At 35.5% G+C, this 23,457-nt stretch overlaps 1 protein-coding gene across 6 annotated transcripts in view; it reads right to left on the bottom strand.

The window, feature by feature from the left end:
- LOC128202998 (arginine-glutamic acid dipeptide repeats protein-like) overlaps positions 1 to 23,457 on the bottom strand; it is a 100,105-nt gene that overhangs the window by 15,619 nt on the left and 61,029 nt on the right. For all 6 annotated transcript variants that reach the window (XM_052904218.1, XM_052904221.1, XM_052904220.1 and 3 more), the window contains 2 exons: positions 19,944 to 20,024; positions 5,045 to 5,180 (listed from right to left, as the gene is read on the bottom strand). In XM_052904218.1, coding sequence (XP_052760178.1) covers positions 5,045 to 5,180; positions 19,944 to 20,024 — 217 coding nt within the window. The remainder of the gene's footprint in view (positions 1 to 5,044; positions 5,181 to 19,943; positions 20,025 to 23,457) is intronic.

The raw sequence follows: 23,457 nt of genomic DNA, 5'->3' as shown, positions 1-23,457 counted from the left end.
AAGTTAAGACCAAGGTTAAATCCTGAAGTTAAGGCCAAGGTTATACATTGAAGTTAAGACCAAGGTTAAATCCTGAAGTTAAGGCCAAGGTTATACATTGAAGTTAAGACCAAGGTTAAATCCTGAAGTTAAGGCCAAGGTTATACATTGAAGTTAAGACCAAGGTTAAATCCTGAAGTTAAGGCCAAGGTTATACATTGAAGTTAAGACCAAGGTTAAATCCTGAAGTTAAGGCCAAGGTTATACATTGAAGTTAAGACCAAGGTTAAATCCTGAATTTAAGGCCAAGGTTATACATTGAAGTTAAAGCCAAGGTTAAATCCTGAAGTTAAGGCCAAGGTTATACATTGAAGTTACGGCCAATGTTATATCCTGAAGTTAAGGCAAAGGTTATATCCTGAAGTAAAGGCCAAGGTTATATCCTGAAGTTGAGGTCAAGGCTATATCTTAAAGTTAAGGCCAATGTTATATTCTTAAGTTAAGGTCAAGGTTGTATCCTCAAGTTGAAGTCAAGGTTATATCTTAAACTTAAAGCCAATGTTATATCCTGAAGTTAAGGCCAATGTTATATTCTGAAGTTAAGGTTAAGGTTCTATCCTGAAGTTGTGGTCAAGGTTAAATCTTAAAGTTAAGGCCAATGTTATATCCTGAAGTTAATGCCAATGTTATTTTCTGAAGTTAAGGTCAAGATTGTATCCTCAAGTTGCGGTCAAGGTTATATCCTCAATTTAAAGGCCAAGGTTAGAGATTTTAAACAAAGACTAAGACAAAGACAAAAACAACCCAAAGCCTACCACAATAATAATATATGACCTTTTATCCAGACAAGCTAAATATGTGCTTATAATTTAGATTTCAGGACAACTTTAATAAGACTCTTTTTATCACAACCATACCCCATAGAATCAATGACTTACACACCTTAATGGACTCCCAAGACAATAAAGCCATAAAAACAATACATTTGAATGTCTCATGTGTATGCCGAAATCATTTATTCAATTTTTCGCTGTAAAACTGCTATAAAACTAATAGCTTAAAAAAAAACCTAGCCCCAGTACGCATTTCCTCTGATAATTCCTGTATGATCATATCATCTGACAATCACACGGTCAATTACTCGCACATATTCAGCGAGGCCTTTCTCTTTCAAGTCAACCATTTACAATTTTCTTTTATTCCTCCAAGAAAACGAACTCCCGAGGATGAATAAATTGTTCAGCTCGTTTTTTCCGTTTTCTCATTCATTTTGCCAGCTACAGTTTTCGTATTAATACGTCATTCTCATTTCCGTGCGTTAACGCAGAAAACAGATGACTGTGTTTTAGAATCATTATGGTTGTAAGTGGATAACCTATTTACATTTTTTCTTTAAATGCTTTTCAATTAGGCAAATGAAAAACAACAACAAAGGATGTTAAATGCATGACTTCTAAATATCAGTCATATATCTACACTCTTCCTTGTATCAACTCTCTTCCTTGTATCAAAACTTCTAAATATCAGCCATATATCTTCTCCCTTCCTTGTATCAAAACCTCTAAATATCAGCCATATATCTACTATCTTCTTTGTATCAAAACCTCTAAATATCAGCCATATATCTACTCCCTTCCTTGTATCAAAACCTCTAAATATCAGCCATATATCTTCTCCCTTCCTTGTATCAAAACCTCTAAATATCAGCCATATATCTACTCCCTTCCTTGTATCAAAACCTCTAAATATCAGCCATATATCTACTATCTTCTTTGTACCAAACTAAACATCAGCCATATATCTACTTCCTTCCTTGTATCAAAACCTCTAAATATCAGCCATATATCTACTATCTTCTTTGTACCAAACTAAACATCAGCCATATATCTACTTCCTTCCTTGTATCAAAACCTCTAAATATCAGCCATATATCTACTATCTTCTTTGTACCAAACTAAACATCAGCCATATATCTACTTCCTTCCTTGTACCAAACTTATAAATATCAGCCATATATCTACTCCCTTCCTTGTACCAAACTTCTAATTATCAGCCATATATCTACTCCCTTCCTTGTACAAGACTTCTAAATATCATCAATATATATCAACTCCCTTCCTTGTACCAAACTTCTAAATATCAGCCATATATCTACTCCCTTCCTTGTACAAGACTTCTAAATATCATCAATATATATCTACTCCCTTCCTTGTACCAAACTTATAAATATCAGCCATATATCTACTCCCTTCCTTGTACCAAACTTATAAATATCAGCCATATATGTACTCCCTTCCTTGTACCAAACTTATAAATATCAGCCATATATCTACTCCCTTCCTTGTACCAGACTTATAAATATCAGCCATATATCTACTCCCTTCCTTGTACCAAACTTATAAATATCAGCCATATATCTACTCCCTTCCTTGTACCAAACTTATAAATATCAGCCATATATCTACTCCCATCCTTGTACCAGACTTATAAATATCAGCCATATATCTACTCCCTTCCTTGTACCAAACTTATAAATATCCGCCATATATCTACTCCCTTCCTTGTACCAAACTTCTAAATATCAGCCATATATCTACTCCCATCTTTGTACCAAACTTATAAATATCAGCCATATATCTACTCCCTTCCTTGTACCAAACTTATAAATATCAGCCATATATCTACTCCCTTCCTTGTACCAAACTTATAAATATCAGCCATATATCTACTCCCTTCCTTGTACCAGACTTATAAATATCAGCCATATATCTACTCCCATCCTTGTACCAGACTTATAAATATCAGCCATATATCTACTCCCTTCCTTGTACCAAACTTATAAATATCCGCCATATATCTACTCCCTTCCTTGTACCAAACTTATAAATATCCGCCATATATCTACTCCCTTCCTTGTACCAGACTTCTAAATATCAGCCATATATCTACTCCCTTCCTTGTACCAGACTTATAAATATCAGCCATATATCTACTCCCTTCCTTGTACCAAACTTATAAATATCAGCCATATATCTACTCCCTTCCTTGTACCAAACTTATAAATATCCGCCATATATCTACTCCCTTCCTTGTACCAAACTTCTAAATATCAGCTATATATCTACTCCCTTCCTTGTACCAAACTTATAAATATCAGCCATATATCTACTCCCTTCCTTGTACCAAACTTATAAATATCAGCCATATATCTACTCCCTTCCTTGTACCAAACTTATAAATATCAGCCATATATCTACTCCCATCCTTGTACCAAACTTATAAATATCAGCCATATATCTACTCCCTTCCTTGTACCAAACTTATAAATATCAGCCATATATCTACTCCCTTCCTTGTACCAAACTTATAAATATCAGCCATATATCTACTCCCTTCCTTGTACCAAACTTATAAATATCAGCCATATATCTACTCCCTTCCTTGTACCAAACTTATAAATATCAGCCATATATCTACTCCCTTCCTTGTACCAAACTTATAAATATCAGCCATATATCTACTCCCTTCCTTGTACCAAACTTCTAAATATCAGCCATATATCTACTCCCATCCTTGTATCAAAACTTCTAAATATCCGCCATATATCTACTCCCATTCATGTATCAAAACCTCTTAATATCCGCCATATATCTACTCCCTTCCTTGTATCAAAACTTCTTAATATCAGTCATATATATCTATTTTCTTTTTTGTGTCAAAACCTCTTAAGATCAACCAACTATCTTCCATCTTCCTTGTATCAACCCTAAAAGTTTCACTCATACATTTCAAACAAAAAATGACACATCACTCAGCTATTACCCTCAGCTTAAAAACCATACGGAGATTTTTTTCTCTTTCAGCCAACAACTCGCCAACTCCTGGGCAATCAATGCAGACAAGCATACGGCCATAAAAGGAAATATACCTCTTTATACATCCGACGCAACGCAGCCATAATCTATGAAATATCCCTCTAGGGCTTTATCCAGGCTTTGTTTACAAGGAACATTCCAGCATTAAACCCACGATGGGGTTGGGAAATTGTGTAGGAACTATACGCACATGATGGAAATGACAGCATTGTGGGAAATATTAAACAGTACAGGAAATGACTCGGATAAGTTAAGAATATTTCCGACTTCAATCACACTTGTGAGGCAACAATGGTGAATATCACATATATTTGGCAGAACTGAAGTATGATACTAGGCAATTTTTTCATACTAAATCATCATCATCATCATCATCATCATCATCATCATCATCATCATCATCATCATCATCATCATCATCATCATCATCCTTGTCCCCTCCCCCTCCTTGTCATCATCATCATCCTTGTCCCCTCCCCCTCCTTGTCATCATCCTCAGCATTATCCTCATCATCATCATCATCATCCTTGTCCTCATCATCAGTATCAGCAATGATAGCAACAGCAGCACCAACTACAGCCATCTGGCATTAATAAACACCACTACCAGCCACCAAGAGTTATTTCCAGCATTAAGCTATATAATCATATCCCAGTATTGAGGTATTCCACCATAAACTACTCGCCCATAACACACTTTATTTATTCATAAAGTGCACCATATTCTTTAAAATACCACACCTCAACCGAAGAAGTTTTCCATCGCTAATCAATACAGAAGATAAAGCTACATGGGTACTTATGCTTAATCGAAAAAATTCAATTTCGCGTTACTTTACGATTGTCGGAATAACAAATGCCACAACCTATCACTGTGCGTATTAGCATTAATAATTCAACACCGAAGCACAACTATTTCACATTTACTGAATATTTCTCTGATCATTTATAGCCAATGATGTAGTCTTTGTCAGTCATTATCAATATATTACTTTGTCCAATACATTGGACCATATTTTCCAAGAAGAGATGAATTTGTAGAAGGTTTTTTATGTTTTTTGGCCTTAAATTTGAAAATGTGAAGTCAATAATTTCGTTGGTGCATTGCTCAGTGTTTTTGATGTTGATGGTGTGTTGTGTTTGTGTGCACAATTTTCAAATATTCAAATTCATTCCTTAATAAAACTTACAGAACTCGCTGCTGGCCGGTCGCTGTGATCTAGTGGTGGCACGTTTCACACCGTGTTTTCGATGTCGACGGTGGGGTCGGTTGGAAGCTGCCGCTGGGGTCTTTTTCCAGAAGTAGTAATACTCGACTAGCTCACCCTGAAAATACACCAATAAAACAAAGGTTAGGTCGTACTATTATACGTTCATTTAAGCTCAATAATTATTTCGTAGAGCTATAAGCTGCTATGAAGCAATCTTGGTAGAATCAAAACTCTCCATCTTTTTGTTGGGCTTAACAACTGTTTGCAAATCAACTTAGCAAAATGTGCTTAGTTAATTAGTTAAACAAAGCATTCATGTGAGCGTTGCAACTTTGCACTGAGGTTGATGTCATGATATAACGCTCAAACTAAAACAGTCAGACAGGATTTTCCAGTCATGTTTGATGTCACTGTACTGCGTTCGCATTTGTAGTTGTGCCTCTTATGGACTATCAAATTATATTGGTAGCACACCCCCATTTTCAAACGGGGAAACACAAATGAGACAGCAACATTATTGTTGCATTCATTATTTTAGCATTAAGTTTTTAATGAATCGGCCACCTACAAGCTCAAATTGACAAATCTAGGCTTATTTGAGAAAAAAAAATGCATTTGCTGATTTTAAGACCATCTGGTGTCTAGCCCCTTTAAAAAAGAGCAGTACTACTTTTGAAAAATATTTCCTTGGAAAAAACAAAACCGTTCCTAGAAGTCTTGATCAAATGGCCTCCAGCAGCGTACAATTTGCAAACTTGGCCAAAACAGGTGGTTAAATACCCATACCCTGATTATACATCAGCATCCGCAAGTAATAATCACGCCATCATTAGGTTAGGGTTGTATTTCATCAATGCTTTTGAAAACGCAACTTTATAATTCATTTATTATAGCGTCTGCAACCATTTTACAATTATCCACACCTGTTTAAAGGTGTGCATTTCTTTTGAACTGCAATTTTTATAATACAATCAACTGCCCTAGATATATCAAATATAAGTAACAGCGCTATCTAGAATCCATAAAGTAAAGTTAAAAATCTAAATTGCACATTTCGGTCTGGTAACAAACAGGTTATTAATGTTGAAAACGATCATGATAATTCTCTAAACTTCATAACCAACTAAATAAATGCATTAAAATAATTTGATAATGCCATGAAAACCTCATGAATATCTGATATCTGAATTTCAGGGAAATATTTAGATGGTAATTCATGTTATTAAAAGCACGAAAATATTTCATCAGATGTAGTTTATATATTTATTCAATTAAAATGTACTTATCCATTTTTAGAATATCAGATTTGTAGCTGAGACAACGGCTTTTTCTTTTGAGCGCTTTATCTGACAACGGCATCATAAGCAGATGCGCTTTAGTTTTTCGGCCATAAAGGCGCATAACTTGACAATTATTAAAACCAGAGTTATGGGACTTGCTACACATCAGCATTGTCTCCAGCAACATGGGTACCAAGTTTCAAATTAATTACACCCTGCAAGGCAGAGACGCTGTCAAGCATATGCCTATTATAACTGATAAATATCTTGTATGTTTTGGAAACGGCCAATGTTAAAGTTTTTGAGCCAACAAACTGCATCTAGGGAACATTAATTTGTTAATTTGTCCTACCTATGTGTGTGTAAGTGTGTGTGGGGGGGTGTGTGGGTGGGGTTGGGGGTTCAGGCGGTATTATTGAGGGGGAAGGGGAAACATCTGAACCATGAAACCACTCCACCCTACTAAACCCGACTCTCCCTATAATATCATGTTGTAAAATTTTGATAATTAAAATAAGTTACTTAAGTGTACTGTTACAATATAGACATTTTGAGAAACTGAGGCCAAAACTATACTCAATACTTAGATTACTTTTAATTGTATTTTAAAACTCTCACTTTCATTTAACAGCCAAAAGCAAAAACACACACAAAAAGTTGAAACTGAAGTCAGTGTCTCCCGCCTTACTTTGGAAACAATCACTGAGACTAATATAACATCTTAAGAAAAAACGTTAACCTAAAATGTCATTTTCGTAACTGACACCGATGTGACAACATTATGTATTTCACTTTCAAATCAGACAATTAGCAAGTGACACAATCTTAATTCACACAACTGTAGGTGGCATGAAGCCCGGTAGAAAGTTGTCACGACCATGCGTTTATCACCAACAAAAATTGGTCCCATTTAAATTCCAAATTAAGTAACCGAACTGTTGGTCTGACAATTGTTTTGATATGGTCATTTTCAAAAGGTTAACCTGATTAAAAGGCTATCTAAGGGTACAACGTTAAACACTGACATCTGTACATTTTGGTTTACATGCTTTGATTTAAACATTTCAAAATCAGGGAAAGCCTATTCATATTACCAAAGTAGATTACTTTCACTAGCAGATGCAGTGGGATAGGTGAGGGAGGGGATCAGGGTAATTGGGAACCTGAATAGCGCATAATTTAAGCATCAAGATTCACTTTTCCTACCCAAAGGAAAAATATAGAAAAAACATGACACTTTTCCCCGCAAATAATTGGTCTATAAGACTATTGGATCCCCAGGGGACTGTTTTGTTTTAGTAAATAAGTCTATTTTATAGATACAATTATTACTCTTTTCCATATAAACCAAAACATTATACCAAGCCTGGTATTTATACAGCCTTGAAGGCCAGTCCTGAAATTTTGTTCTGCTAGGGGTTTGGGGCCTTAAAGGATTTTCAGTACTTTCAAACTCTGACGAGACTCCAGTCCAGAAGTTCTAGTAACAGAGTCAGGCCTGTTAAAATATGTTCCTACTTGTTTTTTAGCTCAACCTTCGCTGTTCAATGTCAGTCAGACACCTTTAAATTAAAATCTTATATAAAAATAATAAGCCTTTAATTGTATGATAATATGGTACAGCGATATAAAATAACATGTTGATCGATTGAGTAGAAGGACCGCAACCAGCGTATGAAAAAACTCAGTGCTTGAAGCCCCTACCGCCACCCCCCACCCCCAAACCCGAAAGAAATTCTAATCAGATCTGCGCAAAGCTCAGGACACCCCCTGGGCGGAATTCTGGCAAAGGCCGGATAAATATCAGACCTGTTATAAAGACCTGGCTAACAGCTTTTCATGCAGCTGCATAACAGGCATACCACCGTGAAATAATCATAATCATGCCTGGTTTCATGTAATAACATTACATATATGAGACGAATCTTGCTGTTATAACTGCCATTGAACCTAACACCACGGTAACAAACACGCTGACTTCAAAAACTCTGTATACATCATACAAGATTTCTTTGCATCAAAAGCATGCATGTTTCCTCCACTTTTATAGATCGTTATTTTACCCTAACTAATTCCCCGTTTATTCAGTTTATATCCTACACGAATCGACTTTATGAGACTGCATCCAAGTTTCATTAGGCTGGAGTGACATAAAAATGTCGTAAAATTATAGTTATGATAAAGAATTAATGGCATATAACTGTGTTATTCCGCTCATGCAGTTTCGGAAATGCATATTCACCTATATATCATAGACCGAATGTGATAAATGGATTTTTTTTGGTAAGAACATAGCAATTATTCAGATATTTTAACTCAAGTCTGGTAATAATCCAAAGTCGTAAAAGCAAAAGAAGGCTCGTTTATGAGTACAGAAGCTTTCTGTATTTTGCTAGTGGTGTTCCGAAATTTTCTCGCCTCGTGAGATTCACATATGGAGGGAACTACTTTTTCTGACTGAGCATATCACAATATATCTTTGCCTATTAGAAACAACTTAGGTGGCCTAAGTCCTCAGACTACTTGTCTTACAACAGATCTTGACAATGATAGAAATAATTTCTGAGGAATACTGTATTTTGTTGACAACCGAAAACAAAAAGCAAATTATGAAAATGGAAAAATATTCCACATAAATGTCAGTAACAGAGGTATCAACTTGTGCATAAAGTTGATTTTTTTTGTAGCAACATGTGAGATTTTCAGCAAGGCCACAATTGTTCACTTGTCGTTTCCCTCCCCACATTTCTTTAATTTCGTAATAATAAGATATCACTACCGGAGGGCTAAAAATAATACTCAGGTCATGAACTACCAAATGCAGAAGAAATGCTTTTCTTTAATTCTGTCATCACTTAAGTGTTCATGAACAAATGAACAGCTTTTAGATGCCCAGAATGTCAAATTGTATCCAATGCTCCAAATATGAGAATTGGTTAAGTGTAATTCCTTAAACAATTGAGTTGACCCACTAAAAAATTCTGGATGTGACCTATCCATCTCCAAACCTTCAGGAGAGGTATATAAAGTTACAATGGCATCTGGAAAGGGGTTGAAAGTTGCAATATGAACGGAATAATCAATCCGCAGCTTTACGAGAGTGCTGTTGTTTATCAGTCAAAAAAGGGGCATAACCCTACAATTATTAAAGCAGAAGTTATTTCCCTTGCTAATACAAGTAAAAAGTGGCCAATGTGAAATTTAATTTAAAGGTCAGAGTGTTTCAAAACGTTAATTCCACAAACCTTTTTTATCCCGCCAAATAAACCCTTTCATAGTAAAACACACACCCTACAAGTTAGGTGGGTGGGGGCGGGAATCTTTCTGGGCTTGTTCAAATACCAAACCCTTTCTTTTCTTAATGATTTATTTCATTTCGATAGTCAATTTTACAGGTAGCTTATCATCCCTCTTCACTTAGAAACTGTCAACAGCCTATGTCCTAATCAGTTAACATTTAAACGTAAACCAATGTAATCTATTCAAGATTTTGATAACACATTATTTACGGATAAGCGCCATAGCATTAAACTCGTTCATCAAATCTCAAGAATACGGAAAAAGTTATTGAAATGAGTGGAATATTACAGATAAAATTTATCTCAGCGTACCTCAAACTCTGATGTTAAGACTATACTATCCATAATTTAATGGAAAATACGACATAATAACGATAACAAAAATAACTACCGCATTAACCTTGAAACCTTTTTTAAAGCTTGTATAGATTTGAAATTTTTAAGATCTTTTATTTTTTATTTAAAAAACGCATGGTTTAGAAGCATTTAACCGGTCGATATTTTCATGAAAGGGTTACACACAACCATTACCTTTTAATGGTGAAAGGCTTATTAATGAATCAATGCTTATCTCTGTCCCTTGTGTAGAAAAAAATACCCACCCAATGACTCATTAGAGAATCTTAGTCACTTTGGTTAACGGATCTTAGTCACTTTGGTTAAAGGATCTTAGTCACTTTGCTTAAATGATCTAAGTCACTTTCATAAAGGATCTTTGTCACTGTAATAGCCCCTGAGACTTTAATTCAAGGATCTTAGTCATTTCAACAGCCCCTGAGACATTTATTAAAGGATCTTAGTCACTTCAACAGCCCCTGAGACATTTATTAAAGGATCTTAGTCACTTCAACAGCCCCTGAGACTTTTATTTAAGGATCTTAGTCACTTCAACAGCCCCTGAGACATTTATTAAAGGATCTTAGTCACTTCAACAGCCCCTGAGACTTTTATTAAAGGATCTTAGTCACTTCAACAGCCCCTGAGACTTTTATTAAAGGATCTTAGTCACTTCAACAGCCCCTGAGACTTTTATTAAAGGATCTTAGTCACTTCAACAGCCCCTGAGACTTTTATTAAAGGATCTTAGTCACTTCAACAGCCCCTGAGACTTTTATTAAAGGATCTTAGTCACTTCAACAGCCCCTGAGACTTTAATTCAAGGATCTAAGTCACTTCAATAGCCCCTGAGACTTTTATTAAAGGATCTTAGTCACTTCAACAGCCCCTGAGACTATTATTAAAGGATCTTAGTCACTTCAACAGCCCCTGAGACTTTTATTAAAGGATCTTAGTCACTTCAACAGCCCCTGAGACTTTTATTAAAGGATCTAAGTCACTTCAACAGCCCCTGTGACTTTAATTAAAGGATCTTAGTCACTTCAACAGCCCCTGAGACTTTTATTAAAGGATCTTAGTCACTTCAACAGCCCCTGAGACTTTAATTCAAGGATCTTAGTCACTTCAACAGCCCCTGAGACTTTTATTAAAGGATCTAAGTCACTTCAAGAGCCCCTGTGACTTTTATTAAAGGATCTTAGTCACTTCAACAGCCCCTGAGACTTTTATTAAAGGATCTAAGTCACTTCAACAGCCCCTGTGACTTTTATTAAAGGATCTTAGTCACTTCAACAGCCCCTGAGACTTTAATTCTAGGATCTAAGTCACTTCAATAGCCCCTGAGACATTTATTAAAGGATCTTAGTCACTTCAATAGCCCCTGAGACTTTTATTTAAGGATCTTAGTCACTTCAACAGCCCCTGAGACATTTATTAAAGGATCTTAGTCACTTCAATAGCCCCTGAGACTTTTATTTAAGGATCTTAGTCACTTCAATAGCCCCTGAGACTTATTAAAGGATCTTAGTCACTTCAACAGCCCCTGAGACTTTTATTAAAGGATCTTAGTCACTTCAACAGCCCCTGAGACTTTTATTAAAGGATCTTAGTCACTTCAACAGCCCCTGAAACTTTTATTAAAGGATCTTAGTCACTTCAACAGCCCCTGAGACTTTAATTTAAGGATCTTAGTCACTTCAACAGCCCCTGAAACTTTTATTAAAGGATCTTAGTCACTTCAACAGCCCCTGAGACTTTAATTTAAGGATCTTAGTCACTTCAACAGCCCCTGAGACTTTTATTAAAGGATCTTAGTCACTTCAACAGCCCCTGAGACTATTATTTAAGGATCTTAGTCACTTCAATAGCCCCTGAGACTTATTAAAGGATCTTAGTCACTTCAACAGCCCCTGAGACTTTAATTCAAGGATCTTAGTCACTTCAATAGCCCCTGAGACTTTTATTTAAGGATCTTAGTCACTTCAACAGCCCCTGAGACTTTTATTTAAGGATCTTAGTAACTTCAACAGCCCCTGAGACTTTTATTTAAGGATCTTAGTCACTTCAACAGCCCCTGAGACATTTATTAAAGGATCTTAGTCACTTCAACAGCCCCTGAGACATTTATTAAAGGATCTTAGTCACTTCAATAGCCCCTGAGACTTTTATTAAAGGATCTTAGTCACTTCAATAGTCCCCGAGACTTTTATTCAAGGATCTAAGTCACTTCAATAGCCCCTGAGACTTTTATTCATGGATCTAAGTCACTTCAATAGCCCCTGAGACTTTTATTCAAGGATCTTAGTCACTTAAATAGCCCCTGAGACTTTTATTCAAGGATTTAAGTCACTTAAATAGCCCTGCAACTATAATTAAAGGATCTTAGTCACTTCAATAGCCCCTGAGACATTTATTAAAGGATCTTAGTCACTTCAATAGCCCCTGAGACTTTTATTAAAGGATCTTAGTCACTTCAATAGCCCCTGTGACTTTAATTCAAGGATCTTAGTCACTTCAATAGCTGATCTCATAAATGAATAAAGCAAAAAATGAAAATATAACACTATATATTAGCTTAATTTCTAATACGACTAAGACCGACTTAGACTGACTAAGACTGATTAAGGATTTTATTAAAACAGCACGCCCCAGCTGACGGGACCCAACATCACAATCTCTTGGGCTAGAAGCATACAGACACCTATACACAAGACTACTCTCGTCCTCCGAAGCCTTGAAGTTTCATACAATTACTTCTGAAGACGAATCACAGTGAAATTGGTTTTCCTGCTATAACTTGAAAACTGCATAAACAGAAACACAATCAAACTTTTGATTACACATTTATCCTTCGACAAATAAAAGAAATTAAAACAAAACAACTCATAGTGCCTCAAATAAAATTTGATGAAGGAAAAATTGCAGCAGACTGCTGTACATTCATGTGTATGTCATACTTTCTTTTACCATCATTGGGGGTTGTCTTCCAGTATAAGTATGTATTTTTCACAAATCAAACTTAAAATAAAGAAACTAACAGTTAGTTAAAAAGTGCGCTTTGATACTAGACTTGAACCAAATTGACCTAGAATATTGTTAAAACAAATTTGGTAGTTTTACCCAAACACACTACACTAAAAAAGTATGAATACCACTTCAATCAAAATTTCTTAAAAATTTATTTCACAAAAATTATTATCATGCTTGCTTATAAATAATAATATAGATAAAAAGTATTCAAATAACTTCCATAACAATAAAACTAACAACCAGGCTTTTCAGTTAAGTTGTTTTTCCCACTAAACTGAAATATACTCATTCCTGCCTCTTTAATCCCAAACCAAGAAGAGTCGGAATATAACCAAAGGGAAACAACTCAATAACAATAGACAGAAAAATATAAATTTGTCAAAAAATGCCTGTTTTCAACATAATAAATACATTTTAAAGCAATATTTTTCCATACCTTATCAAAATTCCTTCAGCAAATCACAAATTTAACATCTGCTTCACCACTTTCTTTATGTATCAGCCAATGGCTTAGTTTCCATACATTGTCAAGTAGGTTATATTTTCAGAAACAAATTGAGCATATATTTGCTAAAACAGAGTCAATTTCGACACAATAACAATCAATGAAACACTGACGTAACTTGAACACACTGTGGTCAATCCAGTAAACACAATAAGTACACAAACTCGGACACAAGTCACTAACTAAACGTGCTAAACAGAGAAAACTTAACCCGGTATGTTTACAGTGTGAATATAAACCAAGATGGCCGCCACACACACTTTACAAGATGAAAACGGTAGCTAGCCAGTCAGCTAGCTGAGGGTATTGAAGAAGAGGGAAAATACAATATCTCTCGTCACTTACTGCTATCAGAGAGGCATAAAGAGTTGGTAAAATTCAAAACAAACGATATAGGAGTGATCGGAGGAATATAATCTGTGCTTTAAAATTTTCTTTAAAAGGAGTGCCTCGAATATAACCTCACCGTTTACAGTACTTACAGAATATTTAAGGATTTATTGCATATTTACTTGCATTTATGCTGTATGAACACAGTAAGGCATGCGAGCAAATTCCATGAAGTGCTTCTAGGTATTTTTTTCGATTATCCTGCCTTCATACAGCATAAACACAAGAAGAATGTGATCAATAATTATATTTACATATTAAATAATTATTCACTATGGTTAAAAATTACCAGTATCTTCTGCAATAATTGAGCGTTTTTTTTCATAAAGAAATATAACAAACAAAATACAACAAAAATTGTACTAAAGAAAAGCAGATATTTGTAACATCGTATATCATTGGTTAAATGACGTCATAACTCCTTACATTACAACATCTAGTCTTATCTTTACAAAGGACTAGGCACATAGAATGTATATTTTCTATAGAGAGGTGAAAAACAAAGGTGCCAGTCTCTGTCAGGGGTAATCACATCATACTTGAAAAACATAACTATAAACTGCCAACTATGATGTAAAAAGTTATACAAACTAATATGTCTGTTCATATTGAGTGCAAATAAACAGACAAATTGGAAAAAGATTTCATTTTAGAGAATATTTCTATACAGCGATTATTTCCATTAAGAAACCTTTTCTATTTAGAGACTTTTTCTATTTAGAGACTATTTCTATTTAGAGACTATTTCTATTTAGAGACTACTTGACATATTAAATGGCCAGTGCTGAATCTATTAAGGTGGCCGCCTCTCATCCACCAGGTTGTGGGTTTAATTCCCATCAGTGTTAGTGTGGTCTTATGGTATAGGTGTTGGCCTCTCATCAAAGAGGTTGTGGGTTCAATCCCATTCAGTGTAAGAGTGGTCTAGTGGTATAGGTTTCAATGCCTGTCAGTGGCCGAGTGGTCAAGTGGTGTAGGTGTTTTCCTCTTATCAAAGAAGTTGTAGGTTCAATCCCCACCAGGGGTACTTACTTAATTTGCAAGCTAGCGTACATAACAGTAGCGTGCAGATATCTAACAGCGATATTTCTAAATGACGTTTGATTGACAATATGGAACTTTTGCTCCCTGCGCATTGTGTACAATCACAATTACTCAGGTAGTGGGTGCAGTAGATTATAAATTATTTCTACCATATTTCAGAGCATTTTCTTTCTTTTAATCTACACATTAATTCCCATATCAAAATGGTTACAAGAGAAAGGGTGTTACCATTCTATAACTATCATGCGGGTAATTCACTTATACCACAAAAAAAGTCATGCTAGTTATTGAATGTTGTCCTTAACAACATGGTACAAAATAGTTACGAAACAACTTCTGTGATTGAAACTAAACTCTTACGCTAAATTATAACCTGATCGTGAAGTTAAACGAATGTCAAAGAACAAAACAACAAAGGTATTATTTTGAGTAAATGGTTTTTGATGTACGTAAAAGCCCTATAAATATAGAAGTTGCTGTCTTAATTTCGTTGTAAATCATATACAATCTTTCTGTCTAAATTTCCTTAAAACATATACAATCTTTCTGTCTAAATTTCCTTGTAAAACCTATACGATCCATCAAGTCTAGCCAATTGCAATACAATGCAAATATATCATTATTCAACGTAGATGCATATATAAACTGTACCAAGCTTGAACTGCAACTGAAAGATACGTTCTTTATCATTTTACGGTATTGGCCAAAGATATTCTTGATGCCAAAATGCTAAATAGACGGAAATGTAAGCAAATTGACTTGACGCTAAATCAAATTAAGACCGCCCACAACGATTACCCATTTTTTGGTTTCACAATGTAATATTGGATTCAAGTCCATGTGGATTTTGTTTTTCAAGGGTTATCATGTGACTTTGGGTTAATCTCACTATTGGCTTATCAGTTTTGAAAATTTACAGCACAGTGCTGTGGCATTCTACCAATTGTAAGGGGTGAGAGTGGTCTAGTGGTTTAGGTGCCTGCCTTTCACACAAGAGGTTGTGGGTTCAATTCCCATAAGGGTGAGAGTGGTCTAGTGATTCAGGTGCCTGCCTCTCACACAAGAGGTTGTGGGTTCAATTCCCATCAGGGTGAGAGTGGTCTAGTGATTCAGGTGCCTGTCTCTCACCAAAGAGGGTTGTGGGTTCAATTCCCATCAGGGTGAGAGTGGTCTAGTGATTCAGGTGCCTGTCTCTCACCAAAGAGGTTTTGTGTTCAATCCACATCAGGGTGAGAGTGGTCTAGTGATTCAGGTGCCTGTCTCTCACCAAAGAGGTTTTGTGTTCAATCCACATCAGGGTGAGAGTGGTCTAGTGATTCAGGTGCCTGTTTCTCACCAAAGAGGTTTTGTGTTTAATCCACATCAGGGTGAGAGTGGTCTAGTGATTCAGGTGCCTGTCTCTCACCAAAGAGGGTTGTGGGTTCAATTCCCATCAGGGTGAGAGTGGTCTAGTGATTCAGGTGCCTGCCTCTCACACAAGAGGTTGTGGGTTCAATCCTCATCAGAGTTAGAGTGGTACAGTGGACTAGGTTTTACCTCTCATCAAAGAGGTTGTGGGTTTATTCCCCAAAATGGGAACTTTTTCATGGCTTCTCAAAATGGGACAACAGTACTTGTTTCTACCCAGCAAAAAACGAAAGGATGCATTCTTGTGTAATCCATGAATACTTTTCTACCATGGCAGGGTAAGTTTATTTAGGGTGGGAGGGAAAAGAGGGAAGGGGCCCTGAATATCTGCTTGTGTATGCCTAGATTGTCTAATTCTCACCATATTAATAGTCTGTTATGAAGAATGAACCATTGCCAAAACTTACAAACATGTAAATCTTTAGTGAATATCCTATTCCCTGGACTGAATTAACTGCAGGGGAAATTGGTAAACAATAATGCACAGTTGACTGTTTCCGATTCAACGTGTTGGCCAATCAACACCCAAACATAAAAGCCGAGCCGCTTAGCGATGATCATTATTCCGGCACCCATAATTCACTGCATTGAAACATGGAAACACTGACAGATGGCAATAATTTTATTATCCCATCACACTGAATGTTTAATAATTGAATCAGGGGGATTCATATTCCGACAAATTGCAAGCATATTTAATTAAAGGCCATGCAATTAAAGAGTTAGAATATACAGTAGATCCTGCACATTTGTTGAAATGATAGTGTGGCAGAATGTTGAAACAATAAAAATCTCTCTAGGGTAGATGTGATAGAATTGATGTATCGTTTGACACACAAAGAGATGCTTCACTCATCAAATAATTACATAGGTTAAAACACTGAAATAAATCAAGCTGTACATTGCCATTAATCAGTTGCCATTGATCATAATTTTTTTGTAAAAATAATAAGATGAAGCGGTAATTAAAATTTTGATTTAATAATTCAAAATTCAAAATCATATTATTTTTTTTACTTTGATATCAAACAAGCGGAAATAATATAAAATGCAAGACTGCTTGCTACTCATAAGCCTAGGCCAATGCACTCTTTTACAAATTACATGCACCCATGTCAAAGAATATATGATGATTTTTTTTTTCCACATCAATAAACAAGGGAGACAATTCCTCATCACTTATAAGCATCTATAGATGTTGATTTTTTCGTTCTCTCCCTTTAACTATAAAAATATTTCTAAATGACAATTGGACATCATGATATAAACAGTCAACAAATTCATAACAATACTAGTTATCAATATTTTATGGTGGATCGGAGATTTTTATTGTACTGAAACTATTCTTCTCAACTCTCTTTGTGTTTTTAATGAAGAAAATTCCGTAATATCAAACTAAATGACTTCTAAATGTGAAAATAAATGACTTCTAAAAGACTAAAAGGTCTAAATAAACTCTTAATTTCTGGTCTATCAACACTATTAAAGCAGGCCAGCATGTCTAATCATGTTTCATAATCATTACAAGAGCACAGAAATTATAGATGCCAACTCTTTGTCTGCTTTTTTTCTGATGACCAGAGAGCGTAACTCAAACAAATATTGATTCATCAGTAATGGGCCTTACAAGACAAAGTGGACATTGCCAATGTTAATTTGTGTACAAAGTTTCATGTAAATAGTTTCTGAACAGTTATTGCCACTATTTAAAAATTTCATCTGATGAGGGAAACGATGATGATAACACCAACAACGTTTACTCTCGACTTGAAAAACAGGCAAGTTTATAATATTTTTGCATGAAATACCACCTTTAAATATTTTCAACTCTTAGTATTGACCAAGCTGCAGTAAGCTATAAAATGACACAACTGACGATAATCATGTGCCAACTATTGACTTTGAAAAACAGACAAGTTTATGATATTTTTGCCTCATTAGATACAAACATTGTGCTGATAGCTATACAATGACACAAATGACAATGAAAACCCCGACACACCATTTTGAAAATCAGGCAAGTTGATGACAATTTCTGCATCAACAGACACACACATCATTAGTAATGACTAACTTGCAGCTTAGGCTATACAATTTCAATTTTTTCAGACTTTTTGCGAAAACATGCCATGTCAATTTAATCGATGCATAACACATTTTACTCATTAGCGCAATGACATGTTTATAGCATTTTGCACAAAAATGAAAATCAGTTAACATACAAGCAATATTTCACTGCTTTAGAAGCTCCGCGAAACTTTACAATATAACGCTACTGATTGCCATCGACAGTGCAAACATCGGCCTGTCACATGCACATAATTTGAATTATTATACTGCATGACATAACCCGATATGTTGGATACAATGAAATGAGTTAAAACGGAATTAAACAGCTCTGTAACTGTAGGCTTGTATCATAAAAACGACATGTTTTTCATGCTTTGAATGAGTCTATGATGTCATTGGCAGTTTCTTTTAAATAATTAATATATCATATATCTTTTAATGACTTAACTTATAACATATAATAAATATAAACATAATAGGAACATTGGCAATTTTTTTTAATACTTAATATATCATATCGATGGCCTCACTTCAAAATGCCAAAGCTTCATTTTTATGTTTGAGGATTTTTACATCACTAAAATCATAATGGCGAGCCACATCTAGCTGCAAAATGCTGAATAAACAGTCCAATGAGAAAATGGTGTCCTATCATGTGATCAAAATGTCAAGCAATGATTGGACATCTCACAGAGAAGCAAAAATGCCGAAACCTACAGAAACTGTAACTACAAAAATTGTTACTTTGGCATTTTGAAATAAAATGTGTGATCAAATTACCAAGAGTAAGTACTCAAAGCGTTGCTTTTTAAGACATGGAATTTTGTAGCTTCGACATTTGGAAGTGAGGCCATTGATATATCTTTTAATGACATAAATTAAAACATATAAAAACAAACATGACATTTTCTTAGAGACCTTTATTTCATGTATTAAACAGTTAAAATTCAGACTTATACTATGGGATAAGCTAACACATATCGTGTTAAATATTTACTCTAATAGGCATACATAGTTGGGTACCCCTGATACACTACTACGAATTGGCTACGAAAATCTCAAAATCATGAATAAAAAATGAGGCAGTTTCATTGGTTCTGCAAGGTTCCAGAGGCTTTCCCGTCACAAAAAAATTCTGGCAACAGCAGGGATTGAACCGGGTCTCCCCTGTCTCATGCATATTCATAAAAACGAGATATTGTCAGTCAATTGTACCACTTTATTAATGAAGTATAACAGAATTAAGTACTATGGTTGCCGACAATGATAGGCATAATGCTGCTTTATTTTTAATTTTAATAACTTGATTTTCCAATCAATATTGTCTAAATATTACTTATGGAGGAAATTTGATCATAAACAGTTGAATGAAGATTTTGAACATTTCTGTGTATTTTTGTATAATTATTTTTTGCTCCCCAAAAGACTCAGTCCGAATAATAAGATATTTCCTTGCATGGACTTTTTAAACATTTATGCTAACAGAAGAAAAATCAGGATAGAATATATATCCTTACCGTTTCTTTAGTAGGCAATAATTCTTTTCTGATCTTGAAGAAATTCTTCCCGTAGACACGGAGACCTTTCACGAATCGTTTCTGTAAAAAGAGAACATGACAGCGTACCAACGGCATGTAATATTCATAAGAGAAACGGGTTATTACGATTCTCTAATGACCGTTTCACAGGCCCAAGCTTCAGAAGGAACGAAAATAATGATCTCCTCCGAGGGATCGTAATTGACAATGTTCTATTAACATGCAAAATTATCTAGCAATCATTTTAGGCAAAAATGCCAGAAATGACAGCCATAACTTCTCCCAATACTGGAATTCTGGGAGTTTTTTTGGTGCCATGAAATTATTGTGTTGTGAAATTTGCGCTCATCAATTTGAAAAGCTGTGAAGACATGTTAAAGAGTACCACTAACATCATTATTCATTCATAAAGAATACCGCTGATTTCTGATTTGTGACAAATTTACTAGGAACTCAATGTGAATACAGTCTGTGTGTGGTGTCTGGCGTGGGTGTGGAAGGGGTAGGATTTGGGGTAAACAGGGAAGTAACCTGCCCCTTTTTTTAACAATGTTAAACCTCAGGGCCAGTAAATCCAAAGTTCTAAAACTTATATAATCTTTTACTTACATCTAACATGCTATAAGAGACTAATCCTACATAAAAATAATATAGTTTGGAAATTCTAGAGTTTCACAGTTCAGACGAAAAGTAAACAATCCTGTAATGATTAAACACTCTTATGATTGAACACTTGGCTATAAAAGACCTTTAAGGTTGACAGTAATTTATGGAAGTTAATTTCCAGAGCTCATGTTATATAAACACGCGGCATATGCTCAGTGCAAGAGTCAAGAATATACACAGGCAATACACGGGCGATTTTATCTCATTTTCATTGCAAGTATATAACTTCCCAGAGGGTAATTCCCGCTAAACAAGTAATTGCATTGGATGCAAATAGGACTATAACATCTCCAGAACAATTCAAGTAAATGGCATAAGAGCTCTTTTTATGGTTACATATCAATTAAAGCCCCATAATCTGTCAAAAGTTAAACCTCATACCCCCTGTTTCCATGGCAACCAAATTATCAGTTGTAGAAAGAGACATTAAACCAACTTCATAAACCTAATTTGTGATCCAAAGACCGCTGTTTTGCAATAAAAAAACACCGGACAGGAAAAAAGTTGATGGTGTAAAATGGTTGGTATGACTGTGGCTGGGTTAACATGAAACACATGATTATGGTAGCAAAAATACAAACCCATTGCTGTCTGCATGAAATGCACAAGCCTGCAAAATTAACAAGTACAAGGGCCCTAATCCCTTCTGGGCGTTCCGAAATTCTACTGCAACATGCAGGCCCGATGTGCTTGTATAATTTTAGCATTGTACTGTACTAGACTAGAATGGGTATGTGGCATATAAATCTGATATTTTTGAACATTCCACAAGCCCAAAATGGCTATGGTTCTGAAATAATTTTGTGCAGACTGACATTTCTGTCGGTGTGAATTTCATTCTTTTATTGCAAACTGAATATTCTGAAACAGAACGATCGTGTGAGCGATGCAGTCTGCATCGTGCCAGGGATCGACTTTTATTTTTTATACCAAATTGAAGCTATGAAACCTAGACCTACCACAGCCATGTGGAGAAATCACCTACAAGACATTAAATGAATCCCTCCCTGACAGCAAAGAGAAGATTCATGCTAGGTTTACACTTTCTTTGACAGGAACTAGAACCTTTTTTTGCTTCACCGAGAATTGAGCAAAGGACGACTCTACAGAGAGGATGAGATTTGCATCTAGAATTTTAACATGAAACAAGTTGTATGTATTCTTCCTGGATGGGAGTTTATTACGGTCTGCTCACACATGTAGGGCTGCATTATTCACCCAGTAACATGTGAAACTTACAATTAATGACATCTGGGTGGCCCTTCAGCGCTGACATATTGTAAAGAAGGAAAGGCTACCCTCTCTCGAGCCATCCTGCTGAACTTTGTTAAGCCTACATTGGCTGCTGAAAATATCCTGTTTTCTGTCTTTAATCAAGGGAGTCCTGTGCCCTCATGGGGACATGCAGGCACAAGTGGATGGAAGGCAAAGCATTTTAATAAGAGCTTTCAATTTGAATAGTTGCTTAGTTTGCTTTCTTATAACTGAGAACAATCTCTAGACAAAGATCTAATATTATGCAGAAAAGGCCCCCTAAAACAATTACCCAAATCTTAAGACCATTAGAAATCTATCACTCAATGCATCAACCATTTTACAGCCAAACGCAGGAATTAAGTATTGAAAGCCTATCAAATCATATGGCACTCATGCCCAGCGCTGATGACTGAACATCAATCCTTCCACTGACACCGCTCAGATTGATTTTCCCCGCTGTTTCATTTCAGTTTTCTCCCCGATCCCCAATTTCCCATCCGCAAAACCAACAATACATGCTTGCATGTCGACAGAAAAACCACCCTTCTATACAACACTTTGCTTTAGCCACAAAGCGTGATATCGTGATATCGGATAAAGCGCTCCTCATTCTGTATATATTGTGTGAATGAAATGGTTTGTAACTCTATTATAGCTCACTATCAATACTGCCTGCCTGTAAAATCAATACTGAGGGCCTCAAATAACTTCTGGTTTTCTCATTAACAAGGGGGGGCAACTGTGTACAGCACTTTGGAGTAGAAAACTGCAGAATAGTTGTGATTTACTGGCCTTGTAGTATGCTATACTAACTGACCTTGGACCATCAATAAACAGAACATTTTTCTGACCATAAAGGCATAAGTCCCCAAGATTGGACTTTACTTATATATCTAATGAAACATTATTGTAACACTGAGAGGCGCTGATTAAATATATTTGTAAATATAATTGTTTATAAGTCAATGTCATAATTAAGAGTTTATTTGCTAAAAGGCCACAAGCCCATGCAAACATAAGACAATACATACATTTAAAAACTACTAGACAAAGTGCAAATAGTGTCAATAGCCTGTGACTATTTATCATATCTGGATAATTCCTCTATAAGGGCCTCTTATATTTCAATCACTGACAGATGGGTGACAAATAGCTAATCCATAATACTGGCCTCAAACCTTTAACATAAGGGATCAATACCTTTAAAGATTCGGATTCTTGAAGAAGAATGGTGCAATTGTTTATATACGGACCCTTTATATATCCAATTAATGGTACCTCTTCCTGATTTTAACACCAAAAAAATGTAACGACAAAAATACGATAGACTAGAAATTGCTCTCAGTTCTAATTTCAGGATTAATGCTGAATTTATACATTACATCAGAAGGTTCACAATCCACTGCCAGTATCCCCCCCGACCATTTCGTAGGCCAGAGGTAAAGTATTTGCTTAGGGTGCAAAAGGTTGCAAGTTCAATCCCCAGCAGTCTTACCGAAAGACGTTAAATTATGGGTTCAACTTGGTTAGCAAAACTTTTTGTTTTAATAGGAAATTCTAAGAACATGTA

This window comes from Mya arenaria, chromosome 9 (assembly GCF_026914265.1).
Source record: "Mya arenaria isolate MELC-2E11 chromosome 9, ASM2691426v1".
Taxonomy (NCBI): Eukaryota; Metazoa; Mollusca; class Bivalvia; order Myida; family Myidae; genus Mya; species Mya arenaria.
This window is presented reverse-complemented; position numbering and strand designations above follow the sequence as displayed.